General features: G+C 43.7%; 1 protein-coding gene across 11 annotated transcripts in view; it reads left to right on the forward strand.

Moving 5' to 3' along the window:
- Positions 1–20896, forward strand: part of GBF1 (golgi brefeldin A resistant guanine nucleotide exchange factor 1) — a 154950-nt gene that overhangs the window by 3046 nt on the left and 131008 nt on the right. For all 11 annotated transcript variants that reach the window (XM_090056760.1, XM_090056761.1, XM_090056752.1 and 8 more), the window contains exons 2-3: positions 8506–8611; positions 9979–10045. In XM_090056760.1, the coding sequence (XP_089912886.1) occupies positions 8506–8611; positions 9979–10045 (173 nt within the window). The remainder of the gene's footprint in view (positions 1–8505; positions 8612–9978; positions 10046–20896) is intronic.

Genomic DNA, 20896 nt, shown 5'->3' on the forward strand with positions numbered 1-20896 from the left:
GAAGAATACAACATTTGTGCTCTTGTAACCTCAGACAGTGTAACTTCAGCCACTTTTCAGTAGGACAAATCTTTCAAATTTTGACTTGACTGTCAATCCTGGCCAGTCTATTAAACTCCTTAATTGTTTCTTGTGTTGCCTAACAGTTGATCTGACAGTGCTTCCAGATTTTTAAGCTACTTATTCACTGTAGCTTCCAAACATTACTGTAGTTCTTGTACTTGCTTTTCCTGCTACACAGAAGCAGCTAGACCAGTGTTTCTCAACCTTTTGAGACTCAGGGAACCCCTTCAAAACTTTTCAAAATTTAGTGAGATCCCATTTCAAAACTATTATAAATATATTAAGAACATAATGGGTCGCTAACTGGTTGGAGGGCCGCACCCAGAGGGTGGTAGTGGATGGGTTCTTCTCAACCTGGAAAGACGTGGGCAGTGGGGTTCCGCAGGGCTCGGTCCTCGGGCCCGCACTGTTCAACATCTTCATCAGTGACTTGGATGAGGGGGTAGAAAGCACCCTGTTCAAGTTTGCTGATGACACTAAGATGTGGGGGGATGTGGGTGCACTAGAAGGGTGCAATAGGCTACAAGCTGACCTTGACAGGTTGCAACGGTGGGCGGATGAGAATAGGATGGGGTTTAACACTGATAAGTGCAAGGTGTTGCACATGGGGAGGAAGAACCGGCACCACACTTACAGGTTGGGGAACTCCCCTCTTGCCAGCACGGAGACGGAAAAGGATCTTGGAGTCGTCATTGACTCCACGATGAACATGGGCCAGCAGTGTGGGGAGGCAGTCAAGAAGGCCAACCGTACCCTGTCATGCATCCACAGATGCATCTCGAGCAGGTCCAGGGAGGTGATCCTCCCCCTCTATGCGGCACTGGTCAGGCCGCAGCTGGAGTACTGTGTCCAGTTCTGGGCGCCACACTTCAAGAGGGACGTGGACGATATGGAAAGAGTCCAGAGGAGGGCCACTCGTATGATCAGGGGTCAGCAGGGCAGGCCTTATGAGGAGAGGCTACGGGACCTGAACCTGTTTAGCCTCCACAAGAGAAGGTTAAGGGGGGACCTTGTGGCCTGCTACAAACTGGTCAGGGGGGATCAGCAGGTATTGGGGGAGTCCCTGTTCCCCCGTGTGCTGCCAGGAGTGACCAGGAATAACGGTCACAAGCTGGCAGAGGGTAGGTTTAGACTAGATATTAGGAGGTGCTACTTCACAGTCAGGGCGGCTAGGGCCTGGAACCGGCTTCCAGGGGAAGTGGTGCAGGCTCCTAGCCTGGGGATTTTTAAAAGGAAGTTAGATGAGCACCTTGCCGGGGTCATCTGACCCCAGTGCTCTTTCCTGCCAAGGCAGGGGGTCGGACTAGATGATCTACCTAGGTCCCTTCCGACTCTAGCTACTATGAAACTATGAAACATTATGATACAAACCTTATAATTATATTATTAATTAATCATTAATAGCTTAGATCAATATAAGTATATTATATTCATCCCACTTTTACCACTATGGTGGCCAGATGCAACTGTCACACACTGCCTCCAGAGCCAGATCAGGAAATGGCTGTGGTGGGAGTGTGTGCTCTTGCTGCTGCCCTTCCCAGTCTGAGCCTACCCAGTGTCTCCTGGAAACAGAGGTGCAAAACCGGGATGGCTGAAGCAGAAACAGCCTGCCTTCATAATGTAATGCAGGCAGGTGTGCCTTTCTGCTGCAGCTGCTTCTCAGTATGTCCGACTTGCTTCCTGAAAAGAGGTATGCGGGCCACTGTTACCCTGAGACAGTGCAGCCGATGTGGCACCCATGGCATGTGCACCCAATTTAGAACTACTGAGCTAGACCAAGTTCAGAAGTGTAAACAGTTGTCTGTTTTGCACTCCAAACCAAGTTGAAAGTATGCAAGTGGGAAATCTATTCAGTGGGGTAGGTTGCAGGGAATGGAAATGAGGGAAACTGGGGAGAGTAGGAGGGGCTCGACACCATGTTGAGCACCACAGGGGCAGCCATGGACTGCACTGTCTGGGCAAGCTCTGTTGCATGTGCTTCCTGTCCTCTCCTCCCTTCCCTACCCCTCAGCTAGCTCCCAGAACCTAGCACCCAGGCAGTTCCCCCACTCAACATGCATATTCCCCTGCCCTTCCTCCCCCTGCTCTGGCCAGGGGCATGCAGGGAGTGGATTGCAACTCTGCTCCAGGCCCTCCGTCTGGCCCTGCACATCCCTACCCATGGAACCAGGGCTCTATCCCAATCCTAGCCTCAGCCCCATGCTGTCCCCACCCCATGATCCTGGGGTTTCCATGAAGACCGGCTGCAAGCCACAAGAACAGGGTGCATTGCTGGGTGGAGAGCCGACTCCAGGGCCGGGATCTGGGATCTTGGGGTAGTGACAGCGCAGGGTCAGGGCAGAGTCACGATCCGCTCCCTGTATGCCCCTGTCTGTGGAATCTCCTCCCGTTGTAGCGGCATCTGGGCATTAGACTGTGACTTCGGCCTGGGGGGCCTTGGCCCCACACTGTCAACACCCCATGACCCTGCCCTGTGATCCTGGTTTGACCACCCATCCTGCTCTTAAACACAGCTCCCCACCCACCCACAGCCCCGTTCCACATAGGGAGTTTTAGTGAGTTGTGTGGGGGAGGTGTGGGTGCTGACTCAGCCTATGGTAACTCATCAGAATTCCCTATGTGGCTCCCAGGCCTAGATAACTGCCCACTCCTGTCCTGTGGGGACTGGACAAGGTGAAAATGAATAATCTCAATAAGTCTGCTAAAATAAATCACAGTGAGTGAAATGGTTATTGCTTATGTCTTTTCCTTAAGTTTTATCTGTGGCATCTCAATGAGATTACTGAGTGGCAGAGGAGTTCCCCTTTCTTACTGGGTAAGGTTGTCTGTAGACTTGGTAAGAAACATTTGGGTTGTGAACTCTCCAGATATGAAATGGCTAATCGTGCTAGAAACTAGAAAACTTACTTAAGAAAGGGAAGCTTAGATTCTGCATGGTTTGAATAAACCAGGGTGGATGTTTTGCACCATGGCCTTAATAGGTCCTCTAGTTTAGTTCTCAGCCTGGGGGAATACAGCCAGGTGTCCCAGGCTTTTGTGCCTTCCCCTTTCCTGTATTGCTAAATGAATGGAGCCATCCTGGTTTGGAAAGGCTGAGCACTGTGGACTCTCATAGATTCATAGTTGTTTGGGTCTGAAGGGACCTCAGTAGGTCAGTGAGTCCAACCCCCTGTCCTGGGCAGGAAAAAACGCTGGGGTTAGACAACCACAGCTAGGTGTTTGTCCAGTCTTCTCTTGAAGATCCCGAAGGTAGGGGAGAGCACTACCTCCCTTGGAAGCCCATTCCAGGTTCTGACAACCTTTACTGTGAAGTTCTTTCTAATGTCCAATCTAAATCTGCTCTCCGTCAATTTGTGGCCACTGTTCCTAGTTACACCAGGGGTGCCCTGGTAAACAGAGCACCTCCTATTTGCTGCTGCCCTCCCTTGATGAATTTATAGGCAGCCACAGGATCACCTCAGACTTCTCTTGCAAAAGCTAAAGAGATCTAGGTTCCTCAGTGTCTCTTCGTAGGGCCTTGTTCGCAGGCCTCTGACCATATGAGTGGCCCTCCTCTGGACCTTTTCAAGATTCTCTGCATCCCTCTTGAAGTGCAGTGCCCCCAGCTGGATGTGGTACTCCAACTGCGACCTAACCAGTGCTGCATAGAGGGGAAGCATAACCTCCCTGGACCTCTTCATCATGCACCTGCTAATGCATGATAAAGTGCAGTTAGCTTTGTTGATCACTTCGTTACGTTGACAACTCATGTTCATTTTGGAGTCAGCTATGATTCCAAGATCCCTTTCTGCCGCTGTGCTGCTGAGAAGGTCATCCTGCAGCCCATAAGTGTGTTGGTGGTTCTTTTTGCCCAGGTGCAGCACTTTGCACTTGTCTTTGTTGAACTGCATCCTATTTTATTCTGCCCATTTTTCGAACCTGTCCATATCTGCCTGGATCTGTTCCCTACCCTGAAGTATGTTAACTTTGCCCCATAATTTGGAATCATCTCAAACTTGGACAAGGTGCTCTCCATGCCCTCTTCCAAGTCACTGATGAAGACATTGAATAGCACCAGTCTAAGGACCGAATCTTGCGGGACTCCATTGCCCACATCTTTTCAGGTCGATATTGACCCGGCCACACCATTCTGCATGTGACCACTAAGCCAGTTTGCCACCCATCTGACCGTGTAATCATCTATATCACAGCTTGTCAATTTATTTATGAGAACAGAATGAGATACTGTATCGAAAGCCTTCTTAAAGTCTGACATCTACCTTGACTCCTCTGTCTAAGCATTTTGTGACCTGGTTATAAAAAGAAACAAGGTTAGTCAGGCAGGATCTACCTGCAGTGAATCTGTGCTGATTTCCTTTCAGCATTATTTCCTCTGCTGGGCTCCCACAAATGTGATTCTTAATGATTTTTTTCCAGAATTTTCCCAAGGATAGAGGTGAGTCTAACTGGCTTATAGTTTCCAGGTTCCTCCCTCCTCCCTTTCTTGAAAATAGGGACCACATTGGCCTTTTTCCAGTCCTCTGGGACCTGACCAGAGCACCATGAGTGCTCAAACAGCTGTGATAGCAGCTCTGCTATGACACTGGCCAATTCCTTCAGCACCCTTGGATGAAGTTCATCTGAGCCTGCTGATTTGAACACTTCCAGCCCCTCCAAGTGCCCCTTCACTAAGTCTGCACTAACGGTTGGTGGGCTGGTGTCCCTCTTGTGTCTGTCTATGATCCAACTGGGGGATTTGTCTTGGTCTGTCTAGGAATACAGATACAAAAGAACTCCTTGCAGAGCTTAGCTTTGTCCCTGCTCTCTGTCACCAATTGCCCTAGTTTGTCCTGTAGGGGTCGTAGGCTACCCTGTGCCTTCCTTTTGCTCCCTGTATACCTGAAGAAAAACTTTTTGTTGCCCGTACTTTTTGTCACTAGCTAAGTGCTAATCCTGCTTTGGCTTTTCTAACTGCTTCCCTGCAAGTGCGAGCCAGGGAGGTGTACTCCTCCTTGATAGCTACTTCCTTTTTCCACAGCCTGTATACCCCTTTCTTTGCCCTTAGGCTTTCCTGGACTTCCCTGTTCAGCCAAGAGGGCTTCTTTGCCTCTTTGCCCCCTTTTATGCACAATGGGATTGTCTCCTTCTGTGCCCGTAGTATCGCTCCCTTGAGGAATGACCATCCTTCCTGGACCCTTTTTTGCCAGTGCTCTTGAGCTTGAATGCCTGCACCTAGTGGACTTGAGTTTGGTAGGATGCATTAACTGCACTTTTAATGCTAGCATCTGAGCATTCAAGCAGTAAAACATCTGCTAAGTGCCATTCAGTGTGATGTAAAGTTAGGACTTTTCTAGTGACCAGTATCTCCACTTTGTATTACTTAACACGTATTGAGGTGATGGCCAGCTGCTCCATGAAAATAATACAATTGGGAGACTCCAGTGCAGTGAGGATGGGTGGCAGGGGCGGGTCTGGGACAGAGAAACAGCCCCAACGTTGCACAAGAGCCTTGAATGGCTCTTGTTTCTTTCAGGGACTGTGGATGACAACTGTTTGTTGGTCCCAGACCCCACAGCATAGGAGCCATTCAGGGCTCTGGCGTAGTGCTGGGGCTGACACCAACAAACAGCTGGTGTTGGCCCCACCCAGTACTACACTTTCCCTACCACACCAGAATCTTTTGATCATGTTACCTATGTGGAGCAGTTGGATGTTAGCTCAACATGTTAGGTAATATGATCTGGAGATATTCCTAGACCAGCAGTTTTCAACCTGTGGTCTGCAGACCTTTGGGGGTCTGCATATTATGTCTGAGGGTTCTGTGAAAGATGACTATGATCAATTAAAAGTATATGACTACCCAGACTTACAATTCAAAGGGGTCCGCACCTCCATTCATGCTTTCTGTAGGGGTCTGCAAACGGCAAAGGTTGAAAAATATTGTCCTACGCAGCTTATAGCTGTGCCCCTGGTAGCTGAACCCAGGCGATGATTTAAAACAGTTGTCCAGGTGGCAGCCCATGGGCCACATGTGTCCTGCAAGAGGTTAAGTTGCAGCCCCCAGGCTTCCTCCTGGCTGATTTCCCCCTCCCCCCCCATTGCTCTCCCCAGAGTCTCTGGATTTCCTCTCCCTCCTTAGGCTTTTTTTTCCAGGCCTGCCTGAGAGGACAGTGTGATGCAGTGAGGTGAAACACTGAGTTCATGGGGTGAGCCTGTGGGCAATGGGTGGGGAGGTATGGGGTGTCATGGCTGTACTATACAGTGGGGGCGGGGCAGGATATCTGCATGGGTATGTAGTGCAGCAGGGTGGTGGGGGCAAGGGCACATGGTGTAGCAGGGGCTTGTCTACAAGGCATGCAGTCTGCCTGGTGTGTGGCCCTGGCTGTTTCAGAATTGGACCACCCTGTTTTAAAAGTTTTCTGAGCCATTGGTTCATGGTATATATCATGTGATTACTTGTCTTCCACAAGTTTGATCTGTGTGCTGTGTGTTTTGGTATTTCTACATTAGTTGTCATTTCAGGTTTTTGGCAGACTAAGACATTACTACATTAGTTTACAGCCTCAAGGTGATCCTTATAATGATAAGAGCAAAAATAAAACTTCTAAAAAAGGAAAGTTTAGGTTCTGTACAACTTGTATATACCATGCTGTCTCCAAAAGTGCATCAGATAGACCATATACTTGGAAACTTTGACTTCCAGTGTAGAGAAATTGAAAAGATTGGGACTTCTGAGAAAAGAGATTAGCAAGATGGGAATGTGATAGACTCTCAAAATAACAAATGGCAAACTGGTAGTTTACCTCTTGTAATATCAAGACAAAGCAAGCATGATGAACTCATGATATACTCAAAATTGCGGTAAAAAGACTTATTTAGTAATGCGGGGCTAACATGGATTTTTATTGCCTGAAAGTACTGAAGAAGACGGGAAGAACTTAAAAGAATTATGCATGTGGATAAGTAGAACATCCACAATTACATAGTGTAAGATCAAATAAGGGTATGAAGCTTTGTACTCGGGTTTTGGTGCATGTTTTTTCTGGAATATCTGGGACTGGTCACTTTCACATAAGATGCCGAGTGTGATAAACTGTTGATCTGCCTAATCTGATATGGCAATGCCTTGTATTCATAGCTCTGCTATTAACTTGTTCTATAACATTTAGGAAGTCACTCAATATATTTAATTATCCCTTATCTGTCAATGGTGTAGCTAATTATAGAGTTAATCAAATTGCAGACACTAAACTCATGGAATTTGTCACTTTCTTCTGATTGGGCAGATTATGGCAGCATTTTGCTTTTGCAAAATTACGTCTGTCTAAAGCAAGATAGGCTTTTTCTGACCCTTGAGCATGAGTGCCTTTGCATGTTTAGTTACTTAATATGGTTTAGTGTCTACAGGATACTTGTTCCAAGTTTACGCGTGTGTGAATGTGACTGAAACTTTGGGTGACTATACCAAAACTGCTTTTATCTCTTCCTTTGGTAGCTAGGTGCACCTCCATTAGTGTTCTCATGTTCAGTGCTGCCTGTATTTCTCCTGTTTCTGTATTAATGCTCAGATTTACTTCTCTTCTCAGCATCTCACCCTGTTGTAGAAGTTCTGCTGCCATCTCAAACTCAACTGTTTTCAAACATAACTCCTCTCTTTTATTTCCTTTCAGTTCTTCTGTACATTTTCATTGTTACCATCACATTTCTAGTCTTCCTGGTTTTTTCACATGATGTTCTCTGATATTAGTCTACCTGTTCTTGTTTTTCATAAGCATAATCAGTTCACTTGTTCCTTTCCATGCCTGTTTCTCTATTTTTGTCAAGGTCTGGGTCACCTCTAGCACTGATCTTTATAAGACTGCCCTGCCTACTCCCTGCTGCTTTGTTTCTGTCTGTTGCTACAGCCTTAAAGTGCTGCTACTCCAACCATATACATAATACTTTCCCTCTTCTGCTTTCTATCTCAGTACATTGAATTATAGCTTAGAATTGAATGCTTTTGCATTCATTGCCCTGTACATCATCAGGCTAATCTGGACTCCATCTCTGCTTTTATCTGCTCTCACTTTTCCTCCCATTGTGTACAGTTGGTAAACTTGTCCATACAAATACCTTGGATTCTGCTGTAATACTTTGTTTCCATGCCTAAATGTCCAGGGAAAGAAGAGAAGGCATGGGGCTCCCTTCTTTTGTTTGTTATTGAATGCATGTCATGTTATAACTAGTTGGTTCTGAATGCTTTTCTTATGGAAAAGTGCAGCCTTTATCTCATGGTAGAGTTGTCTATGTTTTCATACACAAAGCAGGATAATACTCCTAAATGGTTCTACTGGGAAGTCTCCGTTAGCTAACATATGGTCTAAAAATATTTGTTGCTACAGGCTCCTTCCCTGACCTGGGGCAGATTGAAGGTACTTTATTTTGGACAACCTATTATTAATAGATTCTTTTTCTTCCTAGGACTGTCAGGATGGTGGATAAGAACGTTTACATTGTCCAAGGTGAAATCAATACAGTGGTGGGTGCCATAAAGCGCAATGCCCGATGGAGCACCCATACTCATTTGGTAAGTGTGCTTGAATAGGCAAGATCTGTGTGTAGCATCATGAATGCAGAAACTGTTCCCTTCAGGAGATTCAATCTGTTCCCTTCCTTCATAACAAGGCACCCTATAATAGCTTTCTAGGTAACATTGGAATAATTTGCCATGGTATATTATTCTAAGCAGCTTTGACCTTTTAACTGTGTGCTCTTGTAAGCAAATGTGTAATATTAGCTGGTGTTGAGATTTGAAGTTGGAAATCTGTTGCCCCCCTGAGTTAAGAAGCAACTGACCTGGGGATATTATTAAATACCCTCGCATTCACCTTACCACTTTATTCAGGCCTGTCTGGGAATAACCTTGGGTGTCACAGGGAGTTGGAAAGTGTTGTCTCTTTCATTTCAGCATGAGTTTTATATGCATTTTTGTCTTACTGCCTATGATAGTCATACAATCTGAAAAGCCAGGAAGGGAAAATTTGTGGAACTGAGTAAGCTAATGCACCGGGTATCTTTCACTCTTTGTGATACAGTGGCTGTTTTAGAGCTGTCATGTGCCTGTAAACTATTCTGTTGGCTGAAACAAGATAATAGGTCAAATCTGATTTGTTAAAGGCACTAATGCAACATTTGTAGGTCATATGATGTCTCTGCCAGCTTGGATGGTTTATCCATACAACAGTGTAATTAATGTGTATCTGTGGCACGCTGCAAAATGGCACATGAAACACAGATGGCTCTAATCCAACACAAATGGCTTCAATCTGTCAAAAGGCAGGGCTCTTTTTCCTTCTAACAAGCATTCCTTCATTAGTGTGGGGTGCCTCCCAGTGGGAGGTGTGACTGCATATGCACAGAGCTCTGAGGAAGCACTGTTTGTGATGAATTGGAAATAGACAAAAACTAAAGAGTGCAGTGACTCTTATAATTTTGTCACACTGGGTTTTTCTTCAAGTTAGTGTAATAGTGCCAGCTATCACATGTAGTTCTCTTCCTGCTTTAAATTGTTCTGAAGATTAAATTGGTTTATAAGGATTTGTTATGGGTGTTAAATGTGGCATAAAATAGATCTACTCTGAATTTTATGGAGCAGTGGAAGGCAAGCCAGAAGTACTCCTAAGGATAGAGAGCCCCAAAGAGAATGATCAGAGAAAGTTTGCTCCTTGACCACATGAGATGCACAGCATTGGGTAATCATAAAAGGTAATATAAGTGCATCCTTTTGTTCTTGATGGACTTGAGGGGGACTAAAATAAATTAATTTAACCTACTTACCGTCCCCTCTTTAGTTTCTATTGAAAAGGTAAAACCTTTGTGGACCCTTTTTTAGTGTATGCTTTTAGGAATGTACTGAACTCATTAATGACGTTCTTTGTGTGTGCAAACATGTAGGATGAAGAACGGGATCCCCTGCTGCACAGCTTTAGCCTCTTGAAAGAAGTCCTAAATAATATAACAGGTAAGCTCACATGTATATCCAGCAGGATGTGTAAATGTGGTGTGCCTTGGTGCCCATGCATGAAGTGACACTTTTTGGTCAGGTGCTTTTTATGTAAAGACATATACTGTGTGTGAAAGGACAAATAATGTAAATACTTATTCAGTACATAAGTGGAAGTAATGACTTTTGTCTATACACATGCATGTGCCATTCCCCATACAACTGCATGCCATTAATCTGCTTCTACCAGTCGCATAAATATCCTGCCTATATTGTTAGATTTTCATCTATCTGAAAAGTGTTGGTGAATTGTGTATTTGCTTGTCCTAAGCACTGGTATTGTTTTTACACTTTACCATTGGCTGCACAGTCCCTGGGAAATGTTGTCTTGTATACTCTGAACCTCTGGTTCATAACTTTGCCTCTGTCCGTAGTTTTCATAACACTTTATACTTACTTTTGCATGCTATTAAAACCTTTCCTGTCTCTACTTTCACCCTGATTTTTCTCTACAGTGTAACAAAGTTTGTAGTATTACATTGAATCAGTGCATGAAGAAATTTCAGCCTTCTGTTCAAGCTCCAATATGTATTTTGTTTATTTCATCAGGGTCATGAATGATGGGAAAATACTGTTTGGAAAGCAGCTTCCCACTATCTTATTTCTGCTTTCTCCCATCTCTTTGACTTGTCAGTTTGGTCACCTGCTGTCAGATACTAATGAAAACCAGCCTGCAATTTCCATACAAATCTCTTGGGCTCAGAAATGAAACTCTTTGTTAGGTGCCAAGACTGTGCTGAAGGGAGGCAGGCTTGTCTTCCAGGGCAGCAGCTGTGACAGATGTTGTTGCAATGATTGGTAGGCCTTCACTGTTGTTCAACATACTTTCTATATGTGACGTTACATGGAGTATTTTTCCCTTAGTTTATGAGGGGACCTGTATGTTGTTATGCTACGTATAAATCGTAGCCTATTATAATCAGTTTGAATTTAATATCACATCTTATGCACACATTAAATTGGCCAGTAGCCTTATGTAGTATGGACCCTTGATAATTTCCTCAAAAAAAAAGCAAAAAAAAAAGCCTTCTTTGGTATGTTGGGTGTGGCTGTTTTACTCTGTTCTGGAAGCAAGGGGTTTTTTTTGTTTTTGTTTTGGTGGTATCTCTTGTTGGATCAACAGTATAGTTAGAACAGATGTTAGTCAAAGCATCCTTTTTCATGTCTTTATGGCAACAACAACACTCCAAACCCTACTTACTCTATGTGGGACATGTGTTAGCGGGAAAGCTTTGTGCCAAAGTGTTGCATTGTTAGATCTTATGAGATCTCAGTGTTTTGTGGCTGAATAGAACGCAGGGAAACCACACTTTCTTATATTATGCAATGATGCTTCTTGAATTCTGTGCACCAGCACTAAGTGTTCAACAACATAAGCAGTTCAGCTCATTTAAGGTCATCTCTCTACTTTCCCACTTGTTGGCCATGCCCAACAAGTGCTGAGCTGGGAATTATGTAGGAGTAGTGTTTGTTAAAGCCCCAGGAGCACCATCTGCAGGCACTGGAAAGAGGTTATTGGAGTGAGTGTATGGCAGCCAAGAGCCGTAATTTCTTCCTTTTTTCCTATCTAGCTGCAGGTGTATAGTGGTTCTTCTCCATGCCAAGGGAATGTTCCTTGGCTTTAAATGGGAATCTCATATCAGATTATAGTACTTCCTCTCTAGATGGGTAGTTTTTTCATAGTATACTTCTGGGCACTTTCTTGATCTGAGGCACTATCTCTGGCCCCAAGATCCTTAGGAGGTTGTGTTTTAGGGGTTTCTACCTCTATCTCATTCTTTGCCCAGAGTACATGTGCCCTACCTTAGAAGTGCCTTGGGAGGGACTGTTCCCTGGATTTCTTTATGCCCAGCATCTGAAAGGACAGGCTTGCTTCAGGCATCCCTTGGTTGTAAGAACCAAGCTGTTGGAGTGATGTTGTAGCTATCATGGTCAAGGAAATATGTGAGAGGCAAGCATATTTTTGAAGGTATTGTCTCTTGTTGAACCTTACTAATGCTGTGGTTCCCTCTTGAGAGTGGGATTCCTTCTGCAGTGGGCCTCCAGAAGGTCTTCCCTGGACTTGGCAGGGTGAAAGATACAGACAAATAAATGTGTTAAGCAATAGCGAGTCAACTGGAGGTTCATGATTCTGCTTTCAAGTAACACAGTGTAAGCATACTCATTGGCTTAGTAGCCAATGAGAACTTATGATTAGATCTCTCTGGAATGAGTGCAACCAAACCATCTGCTCATGGCATAGAGAATTCCATGTGCTGAGCAATCCAGGAGCTCCTTGTGAACTCCAGGATCATTATGTGAATAGGCAATTTCATCCCTGTGACTGCTTTTTATAAATTAAGTTCTTGGAACAGGAGGCAGATGAGGCGCCTAATCTTTTAGCTTTGGGCATGCAAGGATACCCAAGCAATATCTTGTAACATTGTAGAGCCTGCTGGACGATGTCCACTCTGCTGAGCCCTCCACCTTCCAGTGTGAGGCCTGAGCTTAGTTCTTGCCTAAACCTTGCTTTCATGTCTCTTTCATTAACTCATGGAAGCTTAACTCATGGAAGCACATAGCTTTTGTATTTAAATTTATTCAAGCTGTAATCTTTGACATTTGAGTTAGCTTTTAGTACAGTTTTGCATTTATAGTAATATATATTATGTATTTTCTCAATCCCCCAAGAATCCATTTTAATCTGTTCCGGATGCAAATTTCAGGCTGCCTTGTCCCATCTCCCTTCTTCCTCTCTCCTTCCCCTCCCCCCCATAGAACATGTTTGATCAGGTGTGGCAGGAATATCCACTGTCAAGCTGCGCCCTTTATATTAGTCAATATTATCCTTCCTTCCCTCCCACTCCCTTCGATCTCCTCTGGGCTTTACCAGTTGATTTATAATTTTGGAATTCTCATCGGAGTCTGTAATACAGTTTGTTCATTATTTAACCAAAACCTGTTTAATGAGCAGAGAGAGGCAATGTAAATGTTAGGCGTGTTGCAGTGGAGTACCTTTTGTTCTCCTCTGAGCTGGTGGGTATTTAACTCTGTCATGACTGTAATGCTTAAATACCCTGGTCTGGGGTATAAAGATGCACCGTACTGCCTCCTACAGCTAAAGATTTTCATTTCAAAGGGTTGCCCTTCAGGGGTAAGTAAAATGCATAACACCGAGTCAACAAAAATAGTGAAATCCTTGCCTGTCTTATTTGTGGTAGCCCATCTGTTCCTGAGAAGACCAGTTTCAGATGGAACAATGTCTAGGTAGACTTTAGGTGGCAGCATCTCTAGAAGTCCTCCTTGATCATTTGTGAAATGGAAAATAGAATTTGTTGGGTGGGGGGTTTCCCCTGAAGTCTGTAAATTCCTCTGTGAAGGAACTGCATGCTCTTTGGACTGATTCTCTGTGGTCAGCGCTCTGGTGCTGAAACATGAATTCTCTGGTAATTTCATTTATGTTTTCAAAAAGCTTCATTTAAATGTTAATATTTGAGAGAGAATAAAAGAGAACCTGAGGTGTTTGCAGTATTCCATTTTATGCTGTTCTTGTGCTTCATTCTTAATTTTTGGTGTTCAGTGTGTCAGATTTTTGTGGTGGTGCCCAAGGCTATCAAAAGAAGTGGGAGGGAAACTAATGGTTTTGGCAATGTGGGAAAGTGTCACTCAGGGCTTTTGACGTGAGGAAATGTGATGGCAGTTCATCATAAGATAAATCAACTAAATATTTGTACTAAAATTGCCAACAAAATATTAATGCTCATATAAATCCTTGTCTGTGTTAGGCCCTTGAGTATTCTAGGTACTGTAGCCATAATCAAGGTCTCTGTCCTGAACCAGTAATCATGTAAACAGTGACATATGGCTGCTTTATGCTAACAAAATTAAAAGCAAGCTACGCACTAGAAGAGTGTTAGAATGCGTGTCAGCCCTGGTATTGACAAGGCTTCTGAGTGTGCTCTACTACAACTGAAATTAGAACTGCCTTGGTAAATTTTGTGTCCAGATTCTGAACCCTTGGTTACACTATGGTTCTTGCATATTCTAATGTAGGTTCAGCTCAGCTAGTGGAGGCTTTTCTTTGAAATCTCAAAGATAACTTAAGGTCTTGTCTACACTGGGGAGACTTAAAAATTAAGACCCTGAGCTGAGTAGAACAGTGCACTCATTTAAGAATGGTGGTGTCCAGCTGCCAGTAGTTTTCACTGGGTTGATTCAGGGTTGTCTGTATAAAAAGGTTTTTCACAACTGCAGTGTGTTGGAAATAGAATTGTTAAAACAAATTCTTAGATTTGTGGACAATTTTTTGAGCAAGATTTTAATTATTCTGCAACTTGCATATGTTGAAGTCGTTGACCCTTGTGATAGGTGTGACATCCGTGCAGAGTCAGAGCAGGAGCTTCTGTATTATGTTTTCTGTGTTCAAATTAAGCATGATTTCCCCTAGTAATGGTGTTGTCTTTGATCTACAGGAGTAGCTATAGGCCTTCAAGGAAAACTGCATGTTAAAGCTTTGCTTATCCTTATGCTTTGTTTAGCCCCTCCAAAATCAAAGTAAGCCAAGATCTTCATGACCTGAGTTGCTGCCCATTGCTGGTCAGTGGTGCTCAACCTTTTTGGTACCTCAGGCCTAATCCCACATGCAAGGTTGGTTTGTGGGCTTGATCCAGCCCAGGGTCTGCACATGTGGTTGGTCCATGGGTGCTATCTGGCATCCCAGCCAGTCCCTTTGGGTTAGATCTGACTGCTTGCTGTCGATATGCAATGCATGGGGTCATGTTATCTGAACCATGGGGTTCCCCATGGGAGAGCGGTGGCCGTGTTAATTGCTATGGCACTGGGAACACTAATGAAGTGGATGATGCCTTTAGGAGAGAAATTGACATCCTGCACCTTCCCTGCCCTGAAGAACTGTGTGCATGTCAGCGCTAAAGTAAAAGAAGCAGGTGCCTATAGAAAGTGTGTATGTCAAGAGTCTATTTACATCGTATTTTTATGGGGTAAACACACCAGTGAAGAGGTGCCTGTGTGGATTTTATGTCCCGGAGTGCCATGGTGGGAGGTGGGAGTCTTATTCTCTGGGGATTCAAACAGAGGCAGTAAATAAACTATTAGAAGCACTTTTGCCTTCATCCACATTCATGACATTTTAAGTGAATGCGTGTCTGAGTTCAGAAAAATCACTTAATGGCTTACTTCAGGGAAGGTATTGAAAAATATCTATTTTCAAAGGTTTAGCTGGGTGCAGTTAAGAGCTGTTGAAAAGTCAAAGGACTGTAACCATAAAAACCCTTTGCCCAATATTGTGCTAATCTAGTAGATTTGTGGTCATAGCCCTCAGTTTTCTGGTTCTGAAACTTGACTGCACGCTCACTTCTCATTGCAATTCATGAATGTCCACATGTGAGGGGAAGATCAGAGGGATGCATGTCAGACAATGTAGGAATGTTATTTTGGTTCAGAATGAATTTCACAATGCTTTCTATAATGTCAGCTTCAGTAAAAGTAGGGTATGTGGATTTGTGCCATATGTTATTTTTATACCTGATACAGCAAGAGGATTGTAAAAGAAAAAATGGGCAGTTACCTGTAGCATGCTGAAAGTGATAGATATTGGCAAGAGAGACCCTGGTAGGAGTTTGGCAATTAGGTCACATGACTACATGAATTGTCTCTCCTAGGGCCTTCGTGCCTTTTTGATGTTGTGGCTTCAGCCTACAGTTACAAGCGAGTTCTCATTCTGTTACTATTTTAAAGCTTGACCTTGCACTAAAGGTGACTGGACTTCTTTCTAGATAACAGGTCTCCGTTAACCTGTGAGCTGGGATGCTTTTCTCTTTATTTGTATTAAACTACTGTACTAGAGTATTTAGAGTATGGGTTCTAAAGTACCAGTGAAGCCCCAGCCATTTACTTTTTCTTTATGTCCATTTCAGGAGGGAAGCCCCATTAGAGTGATTTGTTGATGAGTGCAGTCATTTCGCTATTGAGGTTTTTCCTCAAGTGAAAACTGACTTGCTTTTTTGAGTAGCAGGGGATAAGACATGTTAACACTGGAAGATGGAAGACGAAAAACTGTTTTGAAAAGGGGCCCTGGTTAGTCCTTTGTTTTGTATAGAAACTATATTTTGTATAGAAATTTTAAAGGGAATGCTAAGAATGTAAAGTTAAGTACTTGAAAGTCAGGTAATACCTTCTCTTAATTCTGCCCCCTTTGGATGGTAGTACAGTTTAGCCTGTTACTAAGTCCCTGCAGTACAGCAGAGAGGCGATGGTTCTTTTGTGTGTTTCGACATATTTTTGGGTTACCTTGTAATTGAAAATATGTCATTCAGGTTGTCACATGTACCTGCTACAGGCTGGGTCCAGCCCATATGATGTTACTTGATGTATTTAGCAGTAGCTGCTTACATTTAAAAATATATGTTTCTAGTCCAAACGGTTAGAAATAATTGTCTAAATGCCCATTCAGTTTAGTCCAAGAATGGCTTGAAGACATCTGAGCTCCCATGCCGCCATGGAGCAAACTCATGGAGCAAGCATTAGCTAGCAAATGGAATGGGGATGAGCCTGGGAAAGACGCTTTTGGAAACTGTTGTAGGAAAGAAAAAAAATGCAAAGAAGGAAGCAAACAATGGAAAAATAAGGGTGAAGGAAAAGGAGCAGGGGGAGTAAAAAAGTGATGGCCCAAAGGTGGTGCATATCCTCTTGCTCAGTGATATTGAATGAGACAAAGTACTTAATGGTAAGTCAAAGTTTGCATACTGTGTAAAGCCCACATATTTCACCCCTGACTCTCTTTCTCTTTTTCTTTTTTTTTTGGCAAACATCCCACTGCTGTCAGTGAACATTTTGCTGTGAATACTGTAGAGTAATCTAAACTAATCTAATCTGCCAGCCCACAGAGCATAACGAAAAGTGGAATTTTGTTCCATCTACCAAAGGAGTTTGATAATTTTGATGTAGAAGAGTTGGAGAGAGATCCAGAGAAGTTAATAGTTGTAAAATGTGTGGGTGTTAATCCTTGTGCCACATTGTAAATATTCTGTGGATTGCAGGCTTGCAGCTGAATCACTCTCTGCTATATGGCATGGGACTGTGGAAAGTTTTAGTGTTTGATAGTGTCACTTCTATAGCATCCAGATGAGAGTACCCTACTTACAGGAAAAGTGGGAGCAATGCTAGTAATTCATGGTGCCCTCTCCCCTGAGAAGGTGATACTTTTCAGTGTTCTTAAGTACTTGACCACATTACACTCCCTTCTTCCTTCTTCGCTATACAGGATGGATGTAGCTCAGAATACAAATGAGGGTTGCAAAGTGAAGCAGGCTGTTGTCTGGGCAATCCCTGTATCATTTTTTGCAAAGATGCAGTTGCTGTAATGAATAAGGCCAATGGTTGCAGCAGGACAGAATGGTGGTGTGGTTAAGGCAATAGTATATCAGACTTGTGAATTGCATTCTGTCCCTGCCTGTGTCTCTGAGCTCCTATGTGAGGCTGAGCAAATTGCAGAACAGACTCTTCATAGGCAGCCTTAACTGTATTCCTTGTTTTCTGAGAGGCCAACCTGAAACACCTGGGGTCTGGCTTTTAGAAATGTTGAGCACTTGCAGTTCCACCTGAGGTCAGTAAAGACTGCTTGAATGTGTGAAAAGCCATTCAACTGCTAAGTCCTTTTGGGAACACAAGATCTTGAGTGTCACAGGTAAGGTACCCAAAACATGTCACAGTTGTCAAGTGTCCGTTATTTTCTCCCCATCTTTCAGATGAAGAATTCCCTTCCTACCTCACAAAGGCTTAATAAATTTATCTACCTTAATGCTAATGAAGCTTTTTAAGCTATAGTGAGCACCAGATAGAAAAAGCTCCTTAAGAAAAAACACTTGGTCCTTAGTGCAGAATTTGAAAGGCATGTGGCATGAGCCATATCAAATGATGCAGATAAACAGATGCATTGGGTTGCAGCTCATTTAGTGAGTGCTTCTATCCTATGCACTGAGGTAGGGCTCCTCTGGGAAAAATAGTTTAAACAGTGCAAGATTATGTAAATAAAGAATGATTGTACGACGAGGTGAACTCGGATTGTACGCGCTGCCTTCCACTGGGCCTTTTCTAACTTGTGCTTTTGACTTGCCACTCTGTCGTTATTTTAATGTAGGTTTTTATTTGATGTAATTAAGAGTGGTGGCTGTGGGTTAACCCTGCTGTGTCTTGCTTCTCCATCTGAGCATGCCTAATGTCTGGCAGGTATAGGCAGGAGGTGGTGCTGTTGGAAGGGGGTTGCTTCCTGCCCTCTAGTCCCTAGGGGCCCTCTGGATTTAGACAGACAAGCACTCCTGCCTGTTTCTTGGCAGCATTCCCACAGTGTGCTTGTTCTGTAACACCAGCCTTCTGTTACCATGATAGGACTGGCCTCTGAAGAGCTGCCACATGTGCACAGCAAGCAACTGACCCTCCCTTGTTCCACGCTTGTTGAGTGATTACTTGCCCACTTGTTGGGCACTCCATTATTTCCTTCAGTTACTGCTTCTTTGTGAAGGGGGGCCATAAAGGAAATGGCCTAATGTACAGTACATTAGAAGGCAATAAATTGCAGTTTGATTTGGTAGAAAGGCAGTGCCAGATGTGTTGCTGAAGTAAAGGTTCCTCTCAAATCATCAGTGGAGGTTTATCCCAGGTGTTTGTCACCATTCTGTTTTTGTCTTGGTCACTTAAGGCTGATGTTAAATGGGACTTGGGTTGACTAGGAGGCTTCGGGGGAAACCTATGATGCTCTAGAAGTAGAAACAATGAAATTGCCTAATATTTGAATAGGGGTTCACTGGATACATAACTCTCCCCTTGTAATGTCAAGTCTCCCTCCTCCCCTCCTTTCCCAGATCTTCAAAGGTAACTAGTTTGAGAAGAAACACTTCTGTCAGGTAGCACAGGTAAGGATTTTCTGCAGGTACATCTCTGTATTAACAGAAATGAACATAGTATATTCAATACAGCCCAGAAGTTGTAGTCAAGATTTTTTCCCTGTTTGTGCCACATTCCATACCAACATATGGATGTCATAGCTTAAAAAAGATGGAAGCAGAGAGAAATGGTTGAACACATGAAATTCTTGTATGTGCTCAGATTTTTAATGGTTAATCCTATTAGCATCTAAACTTAGCTGTCATCAGCTGATCCCTAACATGGACTGAAGCAGGAGGTGGGTTTGGAGGAGGGATTTGAAAGGAAAAGGTAAGGGGATTAATGACTAGTCCAAGGAGAGTGATCCATATTCAAAGGCAGCCTAGAAGAAAGTGTTGAGATAGCTAATACATTACTAATGATGTAGGGACAACATCCTAAGACAAGAGCAAGCTAGCAGGGAGGGAAGAAATGGGAAAAGACTCAGAGGTGAGTTGAAAGCCACCTGGATGTAAAGAGCCAAGAGATCATTAATTAAACGGATGAAAGTAGACTTTCACAAGGCTTTTTGCTTGTCTTTTTTGCCCGTCTGCTGTACAAGTCTGCGATTATAGCCTGGGAATGGCAGGGCCTGGGAATGGCAGGGCCCAAAGAAATTTCTTTCCAGAGAATACCAGACCTTCTCAGAATGAGTTTGTAAACAGTTTTCAGCTTGATTGTCTATTTCATTTGCATAATTTCCAGGCCACAGATCACAAGGAACCCACTTGAGTTGTGTCTAGGAAGAAGGCAGCTGGATGATGATTTTCTAACTGCATCCCGGCTTGTGAAAGGGTAACTTGTATCTCTCCAGCAAACTGCCTCTCTTGCAGGAGTTCCAAGTAATGCACAGAATGGCAGGTCTTGGGCACGTCTTGCACTTAGTAATGTGGTTTAAAGGTGGGGACTGATATGATGCAGTATGATAGGGGTGACTATTGGTGGAAGAGAGACTATTCTGATGGGCAGTGCAGCATTAGGGCAGACAAATGGGAGGTACATTGATATTATTCCAGTGCTTCTGCAGATACCTGTTGGGAAATGGCATTGGGGAATACACACATAGTCTGTGGCTGTGTTAATACAGTAAGGAGCAGTAAGCCTTGTATTAGATGCTGCATGTAACTAGCACAGGGGCCCTACATCAGGGATGTAAAAGATCCATGTAGCTGTTTCACATGAACCAGTTGGCTCCTAGAAGGGTCAGGAATTCAGAGGAGGGCAAGTGGGGTCAGGGTCCACCACCAAATTCCTGTATACAGAACCCTGTTGGGGATACAAGGAGCCTGGCTGGAGGCTGGGGTGGGGGAGGTGTGCCAGTTGAGCTTGACACCCATGCAGTAGGTAAATACACTGAAATGGAAAAAGGCATGGAATAAAATGCATTTCTAGTTGAGCACTTGATATACTTTTTGGGGTTTTATGTGCAGAACCTTGGGACTGAACAAAGGCCATGAATGCCTTACCCACAGTATGTGCATACTTAATGTAACTAATCAGTAAGTCAGCAGGGTTATCAATGCTTGTGGCTTTAGCATCCTTGAAACTGCAAGACTTCTAATAGCTGCCCCTAAGATTACTGTTAGAAATTGAAAATAAGGGGAGCCTAGTCACTCTTGGATATGTTAGTGCTACAGTGCTGCATACGGAACAAGCAGTTTCCAGCCTTGTAAAGTGCTGTGGTGTTAGCAGCTCTGAAGCTGACTAGCACTTTTCCTTTTAAAGGCTTTTAATACTCAGTTTTAGGCTTTCAGAAGCCTTAAGAATGAGGGGAGATACCAGCCCTGAAACTGACTGGCTTCAGCCATTTTGAAGGCTTCTAATGGCAGTCCTGTAACCCTTTCATCCCTTGTTAAAGGGAGTATAATTGGTTACAAAAAAAGTTACAGT

The sequence above is a fragment of the Crocodylus siamensis genome, chromosome 7, assembly GCF_052110815.1.
Source record: "Crocodylus siamensis isolate JL-2025a chromosome 7, ASM5211081v1, whole genome shotgun sequence".
NCBI lineage: Eukaryota > Metazoa > Chordata > Crocodylia > Crocodylidae > Crocodylus > Crocodylus siamensis.